The sequence below is a fragment of the Arvicanthis niloticus genome, chromosome 19, assembly GCF_011762505.2.
Source record: "Arvicanthis niloticus isolate mArvNil1 chromosome 19, mArvNil1.pat.X, whole genome shotgun sequence".
Lineage (NCBI taxonomy): Eukaryota > Metazoa > Chordata > Mammalia > Rodentia > Muridae > Arvicanthis > Arvicanthis niloticus.
In genome coordinates, this window is record NC_047676.1 from 32,039,969 (window position 1) to 32,060,299 (window position 20,331).

Sequence of the window (20,331 nt, forward strand, 5' to 3'; positions counted from 1 at the left end):
CTGCGACACCGGTAGGGGGCGTGGCTGGCGCCTGTGGCTCCACCCTCCCGAGCTGCCGAGGCGCCTCGGTTGAGAGGGTTTCAGCCGCCGTGCCGGTCCGCTGCGGTGTTTGCACTCCGGTCTGGATTTCTATCTTGGGGCTCGAGGGGAGTCCCTGTGCGTGGCGGCGCCTCTGGCGGTGTGTGCAGTGAGCGGCTGGGACTGGGATCCCGATCCGGGAAAGCCGGCATTCCCAGGTTCGTCCTCTTTTGGCCGCTCGCTTGCCTTTATGGAGGTTTGAGAGAGTATGGAGTCACGAAGTGGCCCGGTGAGGGCAGGAGTTTAGCTTCTGACTCAGGCCGACTCGTTTTCACGCAGTAGTAATTCAGAGGCCAAATTGTTTGATCCCATGCAAGGAATCACAGGCGGAACTTGTTAAAGAACAGTTCCCAGCGCGTCGCCATCAGGAAATCTGACCCTTTAGCCTGGAGTATGTGTATAGCTTGGAAGTCTGTACTGTAGAACAGTTTTCTAGATCATTTTGAAATTAGTAACCCCAAACTTCCTTGATTAACGCTAATGCATCTATCTGTCCACAATCCCAGTACGAAACATGAAGAATATAATACGAACATTGATGAAAAGGGGAAGTAACCTCGGCCATATCATCTACATACTTTCTAAAACAAATGTGAGAATCGCTAGTCTATCACATCCAAAAATCTTAGGAAATTGACAGCAGACCAAAGCAAACAAACACTAAGGAGGCTTTTGTTGTTGTTAGCAAATCGAACCAGTTTCTTCTAGGGGCGGGGAGTAGAAACGAAAATGTATAATCCTTTCCACTTAGAAGTAGTAAACTGAAATCGGAGGAGGGAGGAGATAAGGCACACCCGAGAGAGAAAGAAAACAAGCATTCAAATGGTTGAACTGAACTATAACTCTCAGGAGACTGGATGGCAAGTTGCTATAAATTTAGTGGCATGAAACAACAGATTTAATCAATGGGTGCAAACTTTCAGTTATGGGAAATAAATTCAACAGGTCCTTGCGTTATTGTACCTACAGATAACAAAATTATATTGCACACTTAAAATCGTAAGTGTTCTTAACATAATTCTTAAACCATTAACAGTTACTACTGCTGAAAAGCATAAGAGAGGCTTAATTTGACTAAAATTAAAATGTAGTGCTAAAGTGTAGTCGGTCCAGTCTCTGCTTAATTGCTGTCTTCTGCCTCGCAGGCCAGTAATAACCTACCTCACATTGTTTTACAGTTTTCTGCGTCCTTCTACTTTTAAGACCCTCTTGTTATTACATCCACCCCACCTAGATAATTTCTCCATCTCAAGGTTAGCTAATCTGAAATTTTAATGCTATCTGCCACCTCTTTATTTATCATGTGACTGGACACATGTTATGAGTAAGTACCAAACAGCTCTTTTGAGATGGCGTCATGGAGTCATCGTGTCTACAGCATGGACTATGAAAAATGAGATTAATGAAGAAAGGGTAGGCTGGGTGTTAACCACCGAGGAGCCCACCCCTGAGAGGCATGATGTCACTGTCTTTATCCAAAGACATGCCTACAGCTGAAGATATCAGACAGTGAAATAATTTTTTCTTCTCCCTAATGCGAGATTGCTCTTTCTGGTGTGCTGGAAATCACATCAGTTTTTGTCAAAATTCATGCTCCAGGGGCTTCCAGGAAGCCCCTTAAAGTTTCCAGGTTGCTACCCAACGGTTAAGTTTGGCAACTTCTGAAACAGAGTGGGCCATTTTTGTTTTGTTTTTTAGAGACAAAGTCTCTATCATTGGCTGGCCTGGAACTAGCTAAGAAGACTGGGCTAGTGGAGAATTCCTAGAGACCTCTGTCTGCCTCTGTTTCTGGAGCCATGGGGCTGACTAAAGGAGTGTGCTACCACACCCAACTTTAGATTAAGACTTTTTTTTTTTTTTAAGATTTATTTATTATGTATACGATACATACATACTGTAGCTGTCTTCAGACGCAGCAGAAGAGGGCATCAAATCCCATTATAGATAGTTGCACCATGTGGTTGCTGGGAATTGAATTCAGGACTTCTGGAAGAGCAGTCTTAACCACTGAGCCATTTCTCCAGCCCCAGATTAAGACTTTTTAGCCTAGGCACTCACCCTCTATCTCATTTTTTTTTTTTTTTTCTGGCAGCTATAGAGACCAAGTTAATCCAAAATCCTGCATGTATGGTACTGATAAGAATTTTTGTATCTCTCTCTCTCTCTTTCTCTCTCTCTCTCTTTCTCTAATATTTTTCTTTGTAGCCCTGGCTGTCCTGGAACTCATTGTGTAGACCAGGTTGGCTTCCACTTCAGAATTCCACCAGCTTCTGCCTCCCTAGTGCTGGGATTAAAGGCCTACACCACCACTGCCACCACCTGGCTAAAACTCACCAAGTTTTTTGTTTGTTTGTTTGTTTGTTTGTTTGTTTTTGTTTTTGTTTTTGTTTTTTGAGACAGGGTTTCTCTGTGTAGCCCTGGCTGTCCTGGAACTTACTCGGTAGACCAGGCTGGCCTCGAACTCAGAAATCCGCCTGCCTTTGCCTCCCAAGTGCTGGGATTAAAGGCGTGTGCCACCACTGCCCAGCAACTCACCAAGTTTTGACCAACAACAGTTGGCAGTAGATTAGGATCTTTGTTTTCCTCCTCCTCCTGTCTTTTTAAAGAAATACATTTTTTAACTGAAAAATATTTTAATGTAAGGTCTTTGGATCCTGTTGTCCTCCTCCAATTTCTCCTGTCAGGGACAGCTTTCCTTATACACTGAAGGCTTAAAATCAGCTATAGGCCTCAGTCAGGCTGCTAACACAAAGTCTTGCGTCTCTGTGGAAAAACACTGAAACAGATAGCTATAAGATATTGTAAACAAGCAGCTTTGGTAGAAATTTGCCAGCCTGGGTGGTCATAGACCTTGTAGATAGGTAGCCTTGATGGATAGTACCAACTTAGATAAGGACAAGTGAATCATAGTCGGAGTCATGGTGACCTGTCCCCTGAAGCTTCACCCAGCTGATACTCTGTTCTGGAAGATATCTGTACTCCCCCTGAACACTTACGTTCCTACATCATCCCCCTCCCCCACATCCTGCCCTTTTGTGTAAATAACTCCTGTGTGAAAAAGTAAAAATGGCAATCTGAGCAATCTGATCAGACTATAGACAGATCACCATTCTTTGCGGTTACCTGTCCCCCATCTTCTCTTTCAGGTGACCTCCTTGGACCCCTGTTTAATGCCCTGCTGGACAGGACATTCTCCCATATCCCCCAGCTCCCTGCCCATCCAACTGTCATGTTCTTTTGCTCTCTTTTAAAACAAAGAACAAACAAGAAACAAAACCCCCACCTACCCCCCAACTCCTGCTACAAAAACACAAAAATGAAAATCAAAACAAACAAATAAAAGATCCAGAGCCCTCCTGGGCACTGGCCAGCCCTGAAATGTTGCTGGTACACCCAGTGAGACTCTATTGGAGAAAACTGATTCTCCCTTTGCCAGCTATGTCCACTTCCCTCACTCGGTGCTAGAGCCCTGTCTGACTTGAACCTGTGCAAGTCTTTTAGGTTCTGCCCCAGCCTCTGTGAGTTCACATATGCATCAGTCCTGTTGTATCTGAAAGACACTGTTTCCACGGAGTCATCCATCCCTTCTGGTACTTGCGATCTTTTCATCTCCCCTTCCAGATAGGTCCCCAAGCCTTGAAAGGAGGGAGGAGTATGATGAAGACACCCCATTTAGGATGGTGTGCTCCAAAATCTCTCATTCTCTGCACACTGTCCAGCTGTGGGTCTCTGTTAGTTACCAACTACAGCAAGAAGTTTCTCTGATATGGGTTGAGCCAGGCACTCATCCATGAGTATAGTGATATGTCATTAGGAACCATTAAATTCCTATGATCTTTTAGCAGAATACAAGTAATAGATTTTCCCACTAAGCCTGTGACCTATGTAGTCTCAGGTTCTTGGCGACTCATGCAGTGTCAGGTGATGATACCGTCTCATGGGGTGGGCTTCAAGTCCAATCAGAAAGTTGGTTACTCCTGTATTTATGTCACTATTGTATCAGTGTATCTCCAGCAAGTTACTGTGGTAGCTCACAGGCCATGTGGCCCAGTGGTGTTGAACATTGCTCTCAACTCTGCTCCTGTGCAAAGCACATCCAGTACCAAGAGTATTAAGTTGGTAAAGCTTCTGGTTGGGCACTGGCTTGGTTCTCTATGTTCCATAGCATAAGTAAGTGTTCTCTTCTGTAATAGGGCCACACTGTCATATCTGAATGCTTGATCTTCATGGAGTGGCACTACTTAAGGGGGATTGGGAGGTGTGGCCTTTGTTGGAGGAAGTGTGTCACCGGGGGTTTGGGAGCTTTGGGGTCTCCAGAACCCAAGCTAGACCCAGTATGTCTTTTGCTACTTGCAGATCTGACTCTAGAACTCTCAGCTACTTTAGCACCATGTCTGACTGCAGGCCTCCCTCCTCCCCGCCATGTTGACAATAGACTAAACTTCTGAAGCTCCAAGTCCCAATTAAGTGCTTTCTTTTCTAAGAGCTGCTGTGGTCATGGTGTCTCTACACAGCAATAAAACACTGCCTAAGACACAAAGCAACGAAACCCCTTCACTAAGCTTGTGAGCATCAGAAACTGGAGAGCAGTAAGAGGACCCAACCTTGCAGCTAGACAAGAGGAATAAACCAGCAAGGTGTTGGGTACGTTAATTACCTTGATTCAGTCTGTCTACACTGCATTTATATACCAAACATCATCATGGATCTGTAAGTATATATAACATGAAATTACAAATTGTCAACCAAATAAAACTTTAAAAAATGAAAAGGTTCTTTGAGAAAAAGGACTTCACACCTAAAAATAAATCTTAGGTAGGGAGTTTCAAGTTTCTCATTCAACCTCTGGTACCACAGTCAGAGAAGTAAAATATCTTTTTTTTTTTTTTTTTTTTTCCCCTGAGACAGGGTTTCTCTGTGTAGTCCTGGCTGTCCTGGAACTCACTCTGTAGACCAGGCTGGCTTCAAACTCAGAAATCCACCTGCCTCTGCCTTCCAATCTGCTGGGATTAAAGGCGTGCACCACCATGCCTTTAATGATGGTGGGTTTTCTGAAGTGGGCCCAGCTGGCCTACAGTTGTTAGACTCAAGTAATCAATCCTTCTGTTCTACACTCCCCTGTATCTTGCTTACTTTGCCCATCTAATACTATCTTAATGACTTCATGACGTGTGTGTGCGCATGTGTGTACGTGCACTTGCACATACATGCATGTGATATATATATATATATATATATATATATATATATTCAATTTTAATTTTTTAAAAAGATGTCATGTTGAACACGATCCTTTGGGGACCTTTTTCTTCATATTTTTTTTAATGATTTTTCTGTATTATATGGTATTGAAATTTTTTTTCCTGTAGAATGCTATATAATATATTAAATAAAGGGGTGGAGAGATAGCTCAGCAATGAAGTTCACTTGCTCCTCTTCTAGAGGATTCAAGTTCGATTCCCAACACCCACATTAGGCAACTTATAACTACCTAAAACTCCATGGATCGAATGTCTTCTGGCCTTAGATGTACCTGCACACATATGACAGACAGACAGACACACATAAATAAAAATAGATCTGCCGGGCAGTGGTGGTGCACGCCTTTAATCCCAGCATTTGGGAGGCAGAGGCAGGCGGATTTCTGAGTTCCAGGCCAGCCTGGTCTACAGAGTGAGTTCCAGGACAGCCAGGGCTACTCAGAGAAACCCTGTCTCGAAAAACAAAAACAAAACAAAATAAAAATAGATCTTTTTTGTTTGTTTGTTTAGTTTTGTTTTTGTTTCTCATGACTGTTTTTCTGTATGGTCCTGGCTGTCCTGGAAATCACCCCATATCCCAGGCTAGCCTCCAACTCAGATTTGTCCGCTTCTCACTTCCAAGTGCTCGGATTAAAGGTGTGTGTCATAACACACAGAAAAAAAAAATTAAGTGTTTTTACTAGAAGATTATCACCACCTCGCCCTAATAAAAATAAATCTTAAAAAATAGTATTAATGGAATTCTGCAGATTATTTTCATACTGGTATTTAGATTGTTTTCAGGTTTTTGTGAACTACATAATTATAATTAAAGACAAACTATCTAATTTTAATAAAAATGAGAAAATGTCTGCTAGTAAAAACACTCAATTTTTTTTTCTGTGTGTTGTGGCACATGCCTTTAATTTCAGAAACTTGGGAGGCAGAGGTAAGTGTGTCTTTCTAAGTTCTCAGGCTAGCCTGGTCTACATCATGAGTTCCTGGATAGCAGGACTACATTAGAAAGATCCTGTCTCAAACAAATTAATTCAAGTTAAAATCTTATTTTATGTGCATGAGTGTTCTGCCTCTATGTATATGTGTGCCACATGCATGCCTGGTACCAGAAGACTTCAGAAGATGGCATTGGACTTCCTGGAAGGGAAGTTACTGCTGCTGTGCGAGTCATTACGAGGGTGTCAGGAACAGCAAGCTGAGCCTTCTCTCTAGCCCTAAAATGTATTAGTGTTTAATGTACAAAATATAAACCAATTCATAATCTGATCCTCAGAAGTATTATAACCTGGACTGTCTTTCTTGATTATCTTCTTATAAAAATAATTGCTGTATGTGCATTTGGCGTATGCTGTGCACATCCTGGTTTTGTTTTGTTTGTCTGAGACAGGGTCTCACTATACTACTCTAGCCAGCCTGAAACTTGGTATGTAGAGCAGACTCCAATTCGCAGAGGTCCCTCTGCTTCTGCCTCCCCAGAGGTTAAAGGCTGGCCTTGAACCACCTGCCTCTGCCTCCCAGAGATCCACCTGCCTTTGCCTCCCAGAGCTGGGCTTAAAGGCATGTGTTATCTTGTCCAGTTTTTTTTTTTTTTTTTTAAATGGGATTGGTAACTTGCTATTTTCCAAAATAATACAATGTGCTTGTCATCACTGTCAGGTTCTACTTTATCCCTAGAAACAGTCTAGCAGGAAGCTGGAGAGATGGCTCAGCAGTTAAGAACACTGGCTACTTTCCCAGGGAATCAGGGTTTAATTCTCAGCACCCACAAGATGGGTCACAGATGAGTAAAATCTTTTAACAGTTAAATAGTTCTTTGGCATTTTCCTGTTATCATTTATTTTACAGATCTCTGATTTATGGAAATTTAGGTTATTTTTTGCTTTTTTGCTATTACACATTTGGAATAGATATTTTATATGTATATTTTTGGCATGTATCTAATATTGTCTTTAAATATTTTTAGATTTAATTTTTGTGATATATATGAATTTTTTGCTTATATGTATAGATGTGTAACATGTCTGTGCCTGGTGCCCATGGAGGTCAAAAAGGAAGTTGGATGGCTAGGACCTAGATTTATGGGTGGTTATGAGCCACCACCTTGTAAATGCTGGGAACTGAACACTTGTCCTCTGTAGGAGCGACAAGTGTTCTTCCTGCTAAGCCATCTCTCCAGCTCCTAAATTTCCAAAAGTGGGATTGCTAGAGTGAAGGTTATACATTTAAAATTTTTATCTAACTCTATTTTTACCTGCATTTTGAAGGTTACTCTCCACAGTCAATTTAAATTCATAACATCACAGGGCCCAGAGCAGGAATGTCTAACCCAATTCGAAGTTCAAGGGAAACTTCCTGGAGGAAGTCCCCAGGCTCACTTTCTCTCTCTCTCTCTCTCTCTCTCTCTCTCTCTCTCTCTCTCTCTTTTCGAGACAGGGTTTCTCTGTGTAGCCCTGGCCTCTCTCTCTTTTCGAGACAGGGTTTCTCTGTGTAGCCCTGGCCTCTCTCTCTTTTCGAGACAGGGTTTCTCTGTGTAGCCCTGGCTGTTCTGGAACTCACTCTGTAGACCAGGCTGGCCTCAAACTCAGAACTCAGAAATCTACCTGCCTCTGCCTCCCAAGTTCTGGGATTAAAGGCATGTGCCACCACCGCCTGGCTCTTGTCTTGTTTTATTGAGAGAGGGGGTCTAACTGTGTGGTCCTGGATGGCTTAGAACACACTGTGTAGACTAGCCAGCCCTGAAATTACAATGATTCTGATTTTCCTGCCTCTGCCTTCTGAATGCTGGGATCATAGGTGTGTGCCACCCTTTGTGGCATGGTCCCCCCACTGCTTGGTATTAGTGAAATTTAGTCTAGCCATCAAAAAGAGCAGAGAGTAAGGTTCCGGATACAGAACAGCGTGAGACTTTGGTTTCTGTCCTCAGCAAATGCTTACACACACACACACACACACACACACACACACACACACACACACACACACAGAGCAGAATAGATAAAGGACCAGCAACAGGAAACCACAAACAATGCTTCAGGCTGACTTTCCTTCCTGTGTTTGTTCCTCTCTGACCTCTCCAACAGCAGGTATGTTGGACATGATTTCTCTTTGCTAAGTCGATTTCTGTCTTTGTTTGTTAACATAGATTTCTTTACATGCCAGAACGACTTGACCTATTTCCTGGTTTGCAGGGGGCAATGGCTACAGAGAGTGCTTCCTCAGAAATCATAGAAAAAAAACGAACAGTGTTGCTCAATGTCCTCCAACAAGATCCTGACTCTATCTTGGACACGTTAACCTCCCGGAGACTGATTTCTGAGGAGGAGTATGAGGCTCTAGAGGAAATTACAGATCCCCTGAAGAAAAGTCGGAAGCTGTTAATTTTGATACAGAAGAAAGGAGAGGACAGCTGTCGTCGTTTCCTCAAGTGTTTGTCTAATGCCTTTCCAGAGTCAGCTTCCACCTTGGGCTTAAAGCATGGTAAGTTGAATTTTTTTCAATTTTGAAGCAAAGGGGGAGGAAGCAGGTTTTCTAGAAGAGAAAAAGAATTGTTGCCTGTTGTTTGAGTTTGGCTTCCTGTGACGATTTTTACTGAAATGTGAAACAGAAAGTGTGTAGATCCTAAAGCAGGGAACACTGGATCTCACTGATTCAGGAGCCTGGTAATGGCTGGCCACACTGTTCCAGCTGCTTTTGAGCTACCATCTGATGTCTGTTGCTTTGGCAGGAACTTGGAAAGAGCACACTGTTGATAATGGCACCATCTAGCACTTTCTTTCCTGTTTGTGTGAATAAATTTGGAGATGTTTACATCCCCAGAGACCTTAGACCTTTGGATAGCCACTTGGAAGGTACAGGGAAAACCATTTTAAATGAGCCAGTTGGAGGATCAGCAGCTTTCTGTTGTATGTGATAAGAACAGTAGTTTCTAGAAGTGTAGTTTCTCCATTTGATTAATAATAAAGGTTTTAAGGTCTTGAAATTGATGCTTTATAGAATATAGTTGTTTTTCTTTCTTAAAAAAATCTGTTTATTCTAATTAGTTCACAAATAGAACATAGCTAGTTTAAGGAAGCCACTCCAAAACTTGTCCAGTCCCAAACTTTATCCATTGCTGGGACCCTCTATAAAGTTAGGATGACCATGAAGCCAGGCAACGTCACGCAGGATTTTTGTCTTCGGCTTCTAATTACATTTTGATTTACTTATCCCCATAAAAATAGGGGGAAGAAACTATGATGGAATTCAAAGTAGGGGGGGGAAGTAGTTTTTAAAAAATATAACATATTGACTATACTTTTCCTACCCTAATCCCTCTCAGAAAAAAAATTGTATGAAAAAGAATTTTTAAATAAAAAATAGCATTATATCTTCTTTCATGACTCATATGCCCTTTTACCTGCATTCTGTCCTTCTTGTCATCTAATATCATCTTTGCTTGGTCTCCTTTTAAAATTTCATATGCAGAACCTACTTTTCTATATATGCATATTAAATATGTATGACAAGAAAGTAGGAGAGAGCATCTTTTGGGAATATACAGACTAGCTGGAGGAGTGTGTGTGTGTGTGTGTGAGAGAGAGAGAGAGGGAGAAAGAGAGAGAGAGAGAGAGAGAGAGAGAGAGACAGACAGACAGACAGACAGAGGCAGAGAGAATGCCACAATGAACTGTATAATTAGTAAGAACTAATAAAAATTTATAGCATCTTAAAAAATGACATGCTGCAAAAGATAACTCATGACCTGGGGGAGGGGCAACTATTCTACTGTATTGTTTTGCAATTCAGGAAATGATCAGTAGAGGGAGCTGTAGCTCCTTTAAAAAAGTCGATTTTTTTTTTTTTTTTTTTTTTTAGGGATAATAGGAAGATAGGGGCTTAGATTAAAACAGCATGTACTCATGATTCCTAATGTAGGGCAGGTCTTGTTCTAGTTTCCTTTCCAGTCTCTGTATTCTGACAAACAAGCAGTGTTTTTCGGTTCATTTTTAGTTTATAATTATAGGTTATAGTTCATCACTGTGGGAGAAGTCATAGAGGCAGAGGCTTGAGACAGCTCATCACATCATTTCTATAGTCAAGAGCAGAGACAAAAAAAAAAAGTGCTTGCTCGCTTGCTTGTGCTCAGCTTTGTTTCTGTACCTCATACAGTTCGGATCCCCTGCCTAGGGATTACTACCACCCACAGTGGCTAGTGTGGGTCTTCTTCCCACAACACTTAATTTGAAGCAGTCCCTCATAGCCATGCCCAATGGCCAAATCAGTACAGACAACTCCTCACCTGAGATTCTCTTCCCTTGTGATTCTAAGTTGTGCTGACAGTTAAAACTAACCTTCACAAGTCTCATAATTCTAGAAAAATAGCTTTTACTCTATCTAGAATACAGTAATTGTCTCACTCATTAGGAATTACTGGGATCAGATTTCCTTAGAAAGAAAATCTGACTGACGGCTGCATCAAGTGTATAATTAAATACTGTTCATAACAAATACCTTCCTTTTTGCTTATTTACCATGTGAACCGATTTGTTACTACTGATTAAATGAAGTAGGCATTCGATCGATTGTCCAGTGAAACAAAGAAGAGAGACTGGTTGCCTTCCTGTAGCCTCAGCCATTGAGGAGGACTGAGGCATGAATATCTTTGAGCTCAAGAGTCTGGGCCAGCCCAGTCAACACAGACAACAACTTTTGTCTGAATGAAAGAAAGAAAAGGAAATAAAACGAAAGGGTGATGCTTTGAAGATGAAAGGCATCAGGTAATTTAAAATTGTTACATTGGAAAAGCAGAGGCAATAATGAAATGCTTTCTTTTCAGAAGTTCCAAGGCAGGGGACTAAAGAGACTGTGGAGGTGAGCAGAGATTCTGAAGATCCCTTTTCTCTTGGGATGATAACCCTGGAGAATGCTGAGATAGCAGAGCTCTCAGAAGAGAAAGAAAGTCTCTGTCTCGGAACTCCTCACCGGGAACCGGCAGTGTCCTCCTGGGAGACCAGGGAAAGGTGTGGTACACTGCAAGTCACTGCTCCACGTTCTGTCAAAAGAGTTGTGTATGAAGTTCCAGCAAGTATCACCTTCTTAAGAGATGGACAGAGATACGAGGAGCCAGATGATTCGCTCTACTTAGAAGAAGGGGAACAACAAGAATACCTTGGGTACCCTGCTGTTTTGGAGGAAGGGGCCAGCGATGATCCACAGTGCTTTGTATATGATAATGAAGAGGATTTTGAGAAAGAAGAGGCCATGGGGTTCCCCAGTGAAGACAGTAACTGCGACCAAGCTTCAGAGACCTGCTTCTCATTGGAAGAGGAGGAGAAAATCGCTGAGGGTATGGAGACAGTGTGTATAATTAATTAGGCAACTTATCAATGAACTAAGAAGGTGCCATGACATAGTGTAGAGGGGACACAATAGGCCAAATCAACCAATCAGAAACCTGGTGACGTTGACATTCTCCAGTGGAGGGTATTGAATGAAGGAGTTTCCAAGTCTGGGGAAGTGGAAGACAGTACAGTAGGTAGATTCAGTGTCTGAGGGAAACAGATTTGAGGACCACCTCAAGGCTACCAACATCTGTGGATACTCTAACCCCTTATTTAAAATGGCATAGTGGCTGGGCCGTGGTGGCGCACGCCTTTAATCCCAGCACTTGGGAGGCAGAGGCAGGTGGATTTCTGAGTTCGAGGCCAGCCTGGTCTACAGAGTGAGTTCCAGGACAGCCAGGGCTACACAGAGAAACCCTGTCTCGAAAAAACAAAAACAAAAACAAAACAAACAAACAAACCAAAACAAATAAAATGGCATAGTGAACCAGGCCCGGTGGCTTGTGCCTGAAACCTTAACACCCAGAGTCTGGGGCAAGAGGATCACTAGATATTTGGGACTAATCTGAGGCACATGCGGAGTTCCAGGCTAGTCAGAGCTAAGACTGAAAACCTGTCTCAAAAAAATTGAGAAAAAGAGAAAGAGACTTGATACATGTTTATAACCTCTACACATTCTTTTATCTATTTCATTATGTTTTAAGTTTAACTGATGTATAATAATTACATGTATTTATGGAGTATAAGTATAACATCTCAATAACTATGAACAATAGTAGAGGGTAATTGGCATGTCTCTGGCCCCAGACATGATTTGTTTGCGCATATTCAGAAGCCTCCCACTGGGTGTGGGGGGATGTGTAGGTAATGCCAACATTGTGGAAAGGAAGATTGGGAGTTTGATGTCAGCCTGGGCTAATGAAGTCCCATCTCAAAGCAAACAGAAAATAAGATAGCTCTTTGTGCTAGCTGATCTAGAAAAATTAATTGTTCTCAGCTAAAGCTGTCTTACTGTGATACAGAATATTAGAAGTTACTCTTCCTTTTTATATGCACACCTAGCTATTTTTTAAAAAGAATTATTTCTTGATTCTATGTACATGAGTACACTGTGGCTGTCTTCAGACACACCGGAAGAGGGCATTGGACCCCATTACAGATGGTTGTGAGCCACCATGTGGTTGCTGGGAATTGGACTCAGGACCTCTGTTAGAGCAGTCAGTGCTCTTAACTGTCGAGCCATCTCTCCAGCCCCATACCCAGCTTTTAAATTACGTCATACATTCATTTACGTGTGTGTGTGTGTGTGTGTGTGTGTGTGTGTGTGTGTGTATGTTGGGAGGGGTCTAGAGGTTAGAGGACAATTCTCAGGAATTGTTTTCACCTTTCTCCACATGAGTCCGTGGGATCCAACTCAGGTCATCAGGCTGGGCAGAAAGTACCTTTCCTCACAGGGCCATCTCCCTGGCCTCGAAGTAATTCTTAACTATGGCACTCTAGTGCCCACAAACCGTCTTCTCTCCATTCCCCCTCCTTCCTTCAAGCTTCTAGAAACCTCACACTAACAAAATACAGACTCGATGTAAATAGGTATTTTTCAGGGAAATATGGCTACTATTTCCCTGAAAAAAAAAAAGTCGCCATGTTCAGAATAGACATAATATTTTTCCAAACATTTTTGACCTGCAGCTTTTTGAATTGCAGATTCCGAGTCTTGCATATGGAAGCTGTCCATATAAGCAGAAGTAAACACTGATCATCAGCTGAGTGATTTCTGTAGTTACTTCCCATCATGCAGTAGGGGTACCTTATTCATTTTTTTTTCTGGTTTTAATTCATCTGTTCACTGAGAATTTCATTTATGTATATAAGATTATGTATTCTGGCCACATTCCCCACCTTCTATTATTATATATCCCCAATCCCCTCCTGTACCCAACAGGTCTCCCGCCCTTTACCAGGTCCTCTTGTTTTGTGACCCATTGAGTTGTCCAGGGCCATCTTTAGGGCCCCAGTGTGCATTAAACACTGGAACACAGGCAGCTCGCTGGTGCTATACCAAATGCTCACCCCTAACAGCCACCAACTGTCAATAGCTTTCCTCAGCCTCCCCTGACAGTGCCAACAGGCACATCTCTGTACAGACGGCTCTGAGTTCATGAGCGCAATGACCATCCCATGCCTAGCAGATAGTGTTTTCAGGGCCCTCATCTCTATCTGTTCCTTCTTCCATGATGGTCCCTGTGCATTGGAAAACATGGAAGAGATGTTCTCTTAAGTGCTAAGCACTTACTAGTCACATATTCTCAGTGCCCGGGCCAGCTGTGGGATTCTGATTAAGTAGTTGCTACAAAAGGAGGCTTCTGACCACCGCTGATGGTAACACCAATGTATGGGTATAAGCCATACATTGTCAGGAGGCAGTTTGACAACATGTTCGTTTAGCACATCAGAGTACTATGTTCTCCCCAGCTATGAGCTTTTGACCAGGTCTATAGTTCCAGCCATAAACACCTTCCTATGCAGTCCCCTGATGTCCAGGCTAGCCTTGAAATCATCATGAACTTTGAGGATTACTTTCTGATTCTCCTGCCTTCGCCTCTGAAGTTCTAGGATTGCAGGCATGATCCACCGTCCATGGTTTTATTTCGTGCTAGTGATGGAGACTGTGTGGCCCCAACCAGCATCCTGCTGCCTGATTTCCGTCTCCATCTCCATCTTGACATTACTTTCTGGCTCAGCTTAAGGCAGCTTGGATATTTTAGCAGCTTTATAACCAGAAAGAAATTGGGTTTTGTAGTTTTTAGTTTTAACCATGGAAATGGAGATCGTCAGTAGAGGACCCTTAAGGTCTCAGGATGTCTGGATCTGGTCTATAGATCACCATCCTGACAAAGAGACACCTATGTGTGCAAACTTTTCTCTTTCTTTCTTTCTTTCTTTCTTTCTTTCTTTCTTTCTTTCTCTCTCTCTCTCTCTCTCTCTCTTTCTTTCTTTCTTTCTTTCTTTCTTTCTTTCTTTTTTGAGTACTGAAAGTATAGATCTGTTAAAAATGAAAGTAGAGTAGGCAAGATGACTTGAAATAAACCAACTCTTGAATGTTGTCCTTTAACTATCATATACATGCATGCCATGGCATGTACGTTCACACACCACACACACACACACACACACACACACACACACACACCACTAAGTAAACATAAAAAGTTTTTTTTGTGTTGTTTTTAATGTAGGAGTAAAAATATAGAATAGACTCCATAGAACAGGAGTGGGCTCTGCCTAATATGGCTCAAGAGCCATTTTTTTTTTTTTTTTTTTTTTTTTTTTTTGAGGTAGAGACCAGGCTGACTTCACACTTCTACTTCCCAAACACTGGGATTCCCAAACACTACTTCCCACACACTATTACTCCTGTTTCTGTTTGTTTTTTTCTGAAGTGCTGGGGATCAAACACATGGCTTCATATACTTTAGGTGAGCACTGTCCCAAAGAACCTATATCCCAAGACAGAGTCTCATACCTAATGTTACTCGGGGCATGGTGCCACGTGTCTGTAAATCCTAGCACTTGGGAGGTAGAGGCAGGAGGATCAAGGTCATCCTGGGCTACATGAGGCGCTGACCCACATACATGCCCCAATCCCCTGACAACAATAACACAAAATAGAAGAACCATCCTGTGCTAGCTTGCCGTCTGTCAAGAGTAGGACCTGCTCAGACCTCTCTCTACAAGACTGTTTCTACCAACTAGAAAAATACATTTAAAAATGGGAGCTAAGGAAAAAATAGAGACAGCACATACTTTTTGTAAAACAGAGTAAATACAAATTTATTGAGGGAAAGTGAAGAAAATGTCCAAGAATGTAAGGGCTTCCCTCAAAAGTAAATTTTGAGAGATGGCTTACTCACATTTTACTTTGCGTGTATGTGGTGTGAGCATGTGTACCACATCATGCATGGAGAGGTTAGAGGACAGCTTGTGGGAGTTGGTTCTTGCCTTCTACTTTGTGGATCCAATGGATAGAACTCAGTTTGTCAAGCTTACTAAGCATCTGTTATAGGGTAAAAAGTCCACATTCATTTCTGGGTTTGAAAAACCCGTCAATTCCTGAGCTTGAAAACCCACCAGTCCCTGAGCTCATTTCAAGCTTTGCCCTTGAATTCTCACCAATCCCCACCCTTGAAATATCCAGGAAACTCTTCTTTCAAGAAACCCTAAATACAGCTTGCCTCCCACTCAGTTCTCTGCAGCTTCTCACCTGAGCACAGGCAGCTACCCTCTTGTGTCTTTCCCGATAAATACATCTCTTGTGTGAGGATTGTTGTGAGGTGTGAGTTTGTGGTATTCCTTGGCTCCTGGCTGCAGGATACCTCTCCCTTCAGAGCTGCAACACATGTATTGGGGAAACCTTTCTCTTCAGAGTTGCAGCACTTACACCTTTGCCTACTGAGGAAAAAATGCCTCCTTAAAATTGGCCTATAGATATATTTGTGCAGCATTTTCTTGATTGAGGATTGGTATGGAAGGGCACAATCCACCATGGGCAGTGTCACACCTAGGCCTTGAGTTGCATAGACTTGAACAGGCCACTGAGAGCAAGCTCGTACAGAGTGTTCCTCTATGGCCTGCGCTTCCAGGTTCCTTGAGTTCATGTCATGAAGTTCTTTTTACGATAGACCGTGATTGGCACATGTAAGTTGAAATAACCCCTTTACCCTCCTAGGTGCATTTGCTTATTGTCTTTATCATGGCAACAGAAAACAAACTAAGACACATACTACACCAAATTACTGTGTCTCTTAGAAGGAAAACAGGGCAGAGAGAATGATGAAGTGAGACTTTCATTTTGCATTTTTTCAAGGTTTGTCAATGAAATTGTCAATTATGTATTTTTAAGGGAAGGGAACAAGGCAATAATGAGTACTTTCTGCTTTACAGAAAGAAAAAGAGTGTTTCAACATGTCCTGTCCTGTTTGAACATGGATAGAAGCAGAAAGATTCTCCCAGATATTGTGAAGCAGTTTTCCATCGACCGAGGATGTGAATGGACGCCTGAGACCCCAGGAGACTTAGCTTGGAATTTCCTGATGAAAGTTCAGGCTTTAGACTTGACAGCCAGAGATTTTATCCTTAGGCACAAGATGGTGGATGAAGAGAACACAGAAGAATTGCTGGCTGGAATAGAGAAGTTAGGAATTGGAGACACACAAACCATCAATCCCCTGGATGTCCTCTGTGCCTGCATGCTCTGTGCAGACAGCTCTTTGCAACGTGAAGTCATGTCAAACATGTACCAGTGCCAGTTTGCTCTTCCCCTGCTACTGCCAGATGCAGAAAACAACAAAAGCATCTTAATGATGGGGGCCATGAAGGACTTAAAGCATCACTCAACGCAGTCCTCAGGAGGGCCCCCCCAGGAAACAGACACGTGTCTGAGTCGCATGAAGATACCTTTCATCTCTTTTGTGCGACTAGGACACTGCAGCTTCTCCAAGTCCAGAATTCTTAACGAACTGCTCAGCTCTTCCCTACAGAAACCACACAAATGTTTTCTCCATCGGGATCTGTCTGTTCCTGTGCTTCCTCGGCAAATTTCTGATGGCCTGGTGGAAGTGGCATGGTGTTTTCCTGACAAGGAGCTAAAGGTGAGCCCTCATGTTTTCCAGAAACCTGTCGCTGTGGCCAACCTTCGTGGAGATCTAGAAAGCTGTTGGATCCAGTTTGGTTTTCTGGTGGAAGTTTCCTCTGCAGTGTTCTTTTTCACAGACTGCCTTGGTGAGAAGGAATGGGACTTGCTAATGTTTTTAGGAGAAGATGCTATTGAAAGATGCTACTTTGTCCTCAGTCCCCAGGCCAAGGAGAGCGAAGAGGCTCACATTTTCCAAAGGGTCCTAAAACTGAAGCCATCACAGCTACTGTTTTGGGAAGTAGAGGAAGCTGGGGATAGAAGGAAGACTATGGAGACCCTTCAAGCTGCCCTCCAGGAAGTAATGTCCTCTGCACTCAGATGTGTGTCCCTTGAAGATATGGCCTCTCTGGCCAGGGAGCTGGGGATTCACGTAGACCAAGATTTTGAAGTTACTCAAGATACTCAAGTTTCCTCCAGAACAATTAAAGGTGAGAACCAACAACCACTTAGTCAGAAAAATAGCCCATCTGAAAGCCAAGCTCAGAAGCCAATCAGAGAGCCTGGGACTCAATGTGAGGACAGTCAGAATGCGCTCATCTTCCATCAGACGCCAGTATTCACGCCTCATTCAGCATACCCGTGGCCCTTGCCCATTGAAGCTGGAAGTAACCTTTACCATATTCCCTTGAGAGCCCCCTGGCTTGTAAGCTCCCAGCTTAGGTCACAGCAGAGGGCTAAGTGGTTCTTTCAGTTCCCCCATCAGAGTACAAGTATTCACAACAGAGGTCAACACTTTGGTATTAAATACTTCCAACCCTGGAGATTTTATTCAAGGGGAAGATTCACAAAATGTTCAACAACTCCTCAGCAGTATCACTTGAATGGACCATTTGGGAGATCACAGAGACAGACTCCTCACGTACAGACCCATCTTGAGGGCAGGCAGACATCGAGAACTCTTCAGAAGTCTGGGACAGTGGTCTCTCGTGTAGGTCACATACATTCTCCTGGCCCACAAGCTACAAAATCGTCAGGGAAGCCACAGCCTGAGAGAGCCTGTGCCCAGGGGATACAGTTGACTAAACCAGCTGGAAAACCTGTAAGGACACCGTCTCATATTAAATATCCTCACCCTCAGCCCTGCCAACCAGCAGGAGCCATTCAAGAACGGATAATACCTGTTTCTCATCAAGGAGCCCAACAAACAACACAGGGAAGGCCTTCAGATCTAGCTTTCAAACCAGGGTCTCAATCTACATCTGGGAGTAAACTTTCATCTACCTCCCAGTCCGGCTGCCATCAATCCAAATTCCAGAGCAAACACTTCCAGCCTAAGCCCTTTCAACCTGTGCCTTCTCAGAAAAAATTGTCTCACACCCATCCCTCCCATGCTAAACCCTCTCATCAGAATCCCTCTCATGCTAATCCCACTCATGTGCAGTCTTCCCATGCTAAACTCACTCACTCCCAGGCTTCCCAAGCTAACTCCCATCATCCCCATCCCTCCCATGCTAAACCCTCTCATCAGAATCCCTCTCATGCTAATCCCATTCATGTGCAGTCTTCCCATGCTAAACTCACTCACTCCCAGGCTTCCCAAGCTAACTCCCATCATCCCCATCCCTCCCATGCTAAACCCCCTCATCTGAATCCCTCTCATGCTAAACCCCCTCATCTAAATCCCTCTCATGCTAAACCCCCTCATCTGAATCCCTCTCATGCTAACCCCACTCATGTGCAGTCTTCCCATGCTAAACCCACTCACTCCCAGACCTCCCAAGCTAACTCCCATCATCCCCATCTTTCCCATGCTAAACCTTCTCATCAGAATCCCTCTCATGCTAATCCCACTCATGTGCAGTCTTCCCATGCTAAACCTACTCACTCCCAGGCTTCCCAAGCTAACTCCCATCATCCCCATCCCTCCCATGCTAAACCAACGCATCCACAGTCCTCCCAAGCTAAGCCCTCCCCATCCCAATCTACTCAGTCCAAAGCACATAAACCCCATCAGTCCCAAACTAAGCCACCGAGACCCACTCAACCTAAATCATCACAGACCAAGCCTTCACAGGCCAAGGCCTTCCACCCAAGAACAGGGAGACGTTAAACATACTCTAGAGATCTAGGAAGTATGGTCATTGCTTAAGTTATTCTTCTCATATAGTAGTCTGAAGAAAAGTTTCAGTGAAAGACTGATAAAAGTAGCAAAACAATAAAATTATGCAAAGTCTTAAGTGCATAGCAAAGTAAGTGTAGAAAATATGAAAGCAGTTAAAAGTGGGATCTGGCTGGGCAAGGTGGCACCTACAGGGTTTAGCATGGGAGGGCTGTGTCATCCCAACTCAGGAGAAGGAGGCAGGTATCTGTGTGTTTGAGGCCAGTCTGGTCTACATAACAATGATACAGCAAGTTCTAGATCAGGCAGAGTACATAATGAGACCCTGTCTGGGGACAAAAGGGTTGGATCTAACATCAAAGAGATTAGTCAGTATTCCAGAAGGCATTATTATTTACATTCAGCGGGTTACCGAAACCAAACCAACTAACCCTCCAAAGGAGCAGGAAGGAGTGGGTGGGTGTCAGGCTGAGCAGGAAGGGAGAAGAGCTGAGGATGGGTATGATCATTGTAGACATGTATGAAACTGTCAAATCATAAATGCGAGATGAGATAAGAATAGGATCTAAGGATACATGAACCCATTGAGTCCAACCCACCCTATTAGATGATGTGGGATTTGAACCCAGGGAGTGGAGTCTGTCAGATAGCCAGATGTGTTAAGAGTGGAGTTACTGTGTAATTGTAAAGTGATGAAAGTGTGGAGCTCAGCTTATCTCAGTGTTGAAGAAAAGCTGCTTCAGAGGTGCCTTGCTTTTGGGTTTATTATCGGCCACTGAGCAGATACTCTGCACCATTGGTGCAGTTAAATCAACTTGCTTCTGGTAATAGCCCTATATCCCTGCCTGATAAGACTATCTCATTTCCCCTTACACACGGAAATAATGAATGTTCAATAAAACATACAATTTTACAATTACCAGA

At 43.1% G+C, this 20,331-nt stretch overlaps 1 protein-coding gene across 2 annotated transcripts; it reads left to right on the top strand.

Moving 5' to 3' along the window:
- Positions 1 to 27: 27 nt before the first annotated feature.
- On the top strand, positions 28 to 20,331 carry Card6 (caspase recruitment domain family member 6). Of its 2 annotated transcripts, none has more exons than XM_034523261.2 (4): positions 28 to 236; positions 8,525 to 8,813; positions 11,152 to 11,661; positions 16,598 to 20,331. In XM_034523261.2, exons 2-4 carry the CDS (start codon positions 8,531 to 8,533, stop codon positions 19,396 to 19,398), a joined length of 3,594 nt encoding a protein of 1,197 aa, XP_034379152.1. In that variant the 5' UTR covers positions 28 to 236; positions 8,525 to 8,530; the 3' UTR covers positions 19,399 to 20,331. The 2 variants fall into 2 exon arrangements, with proteins under 2 accessions (XP_034379152.1, XP_076772276.1); XM_076916161.1 differs by lacking the exon at positions 28 to 236 and adding an exon at positions 7,338 to 8,419.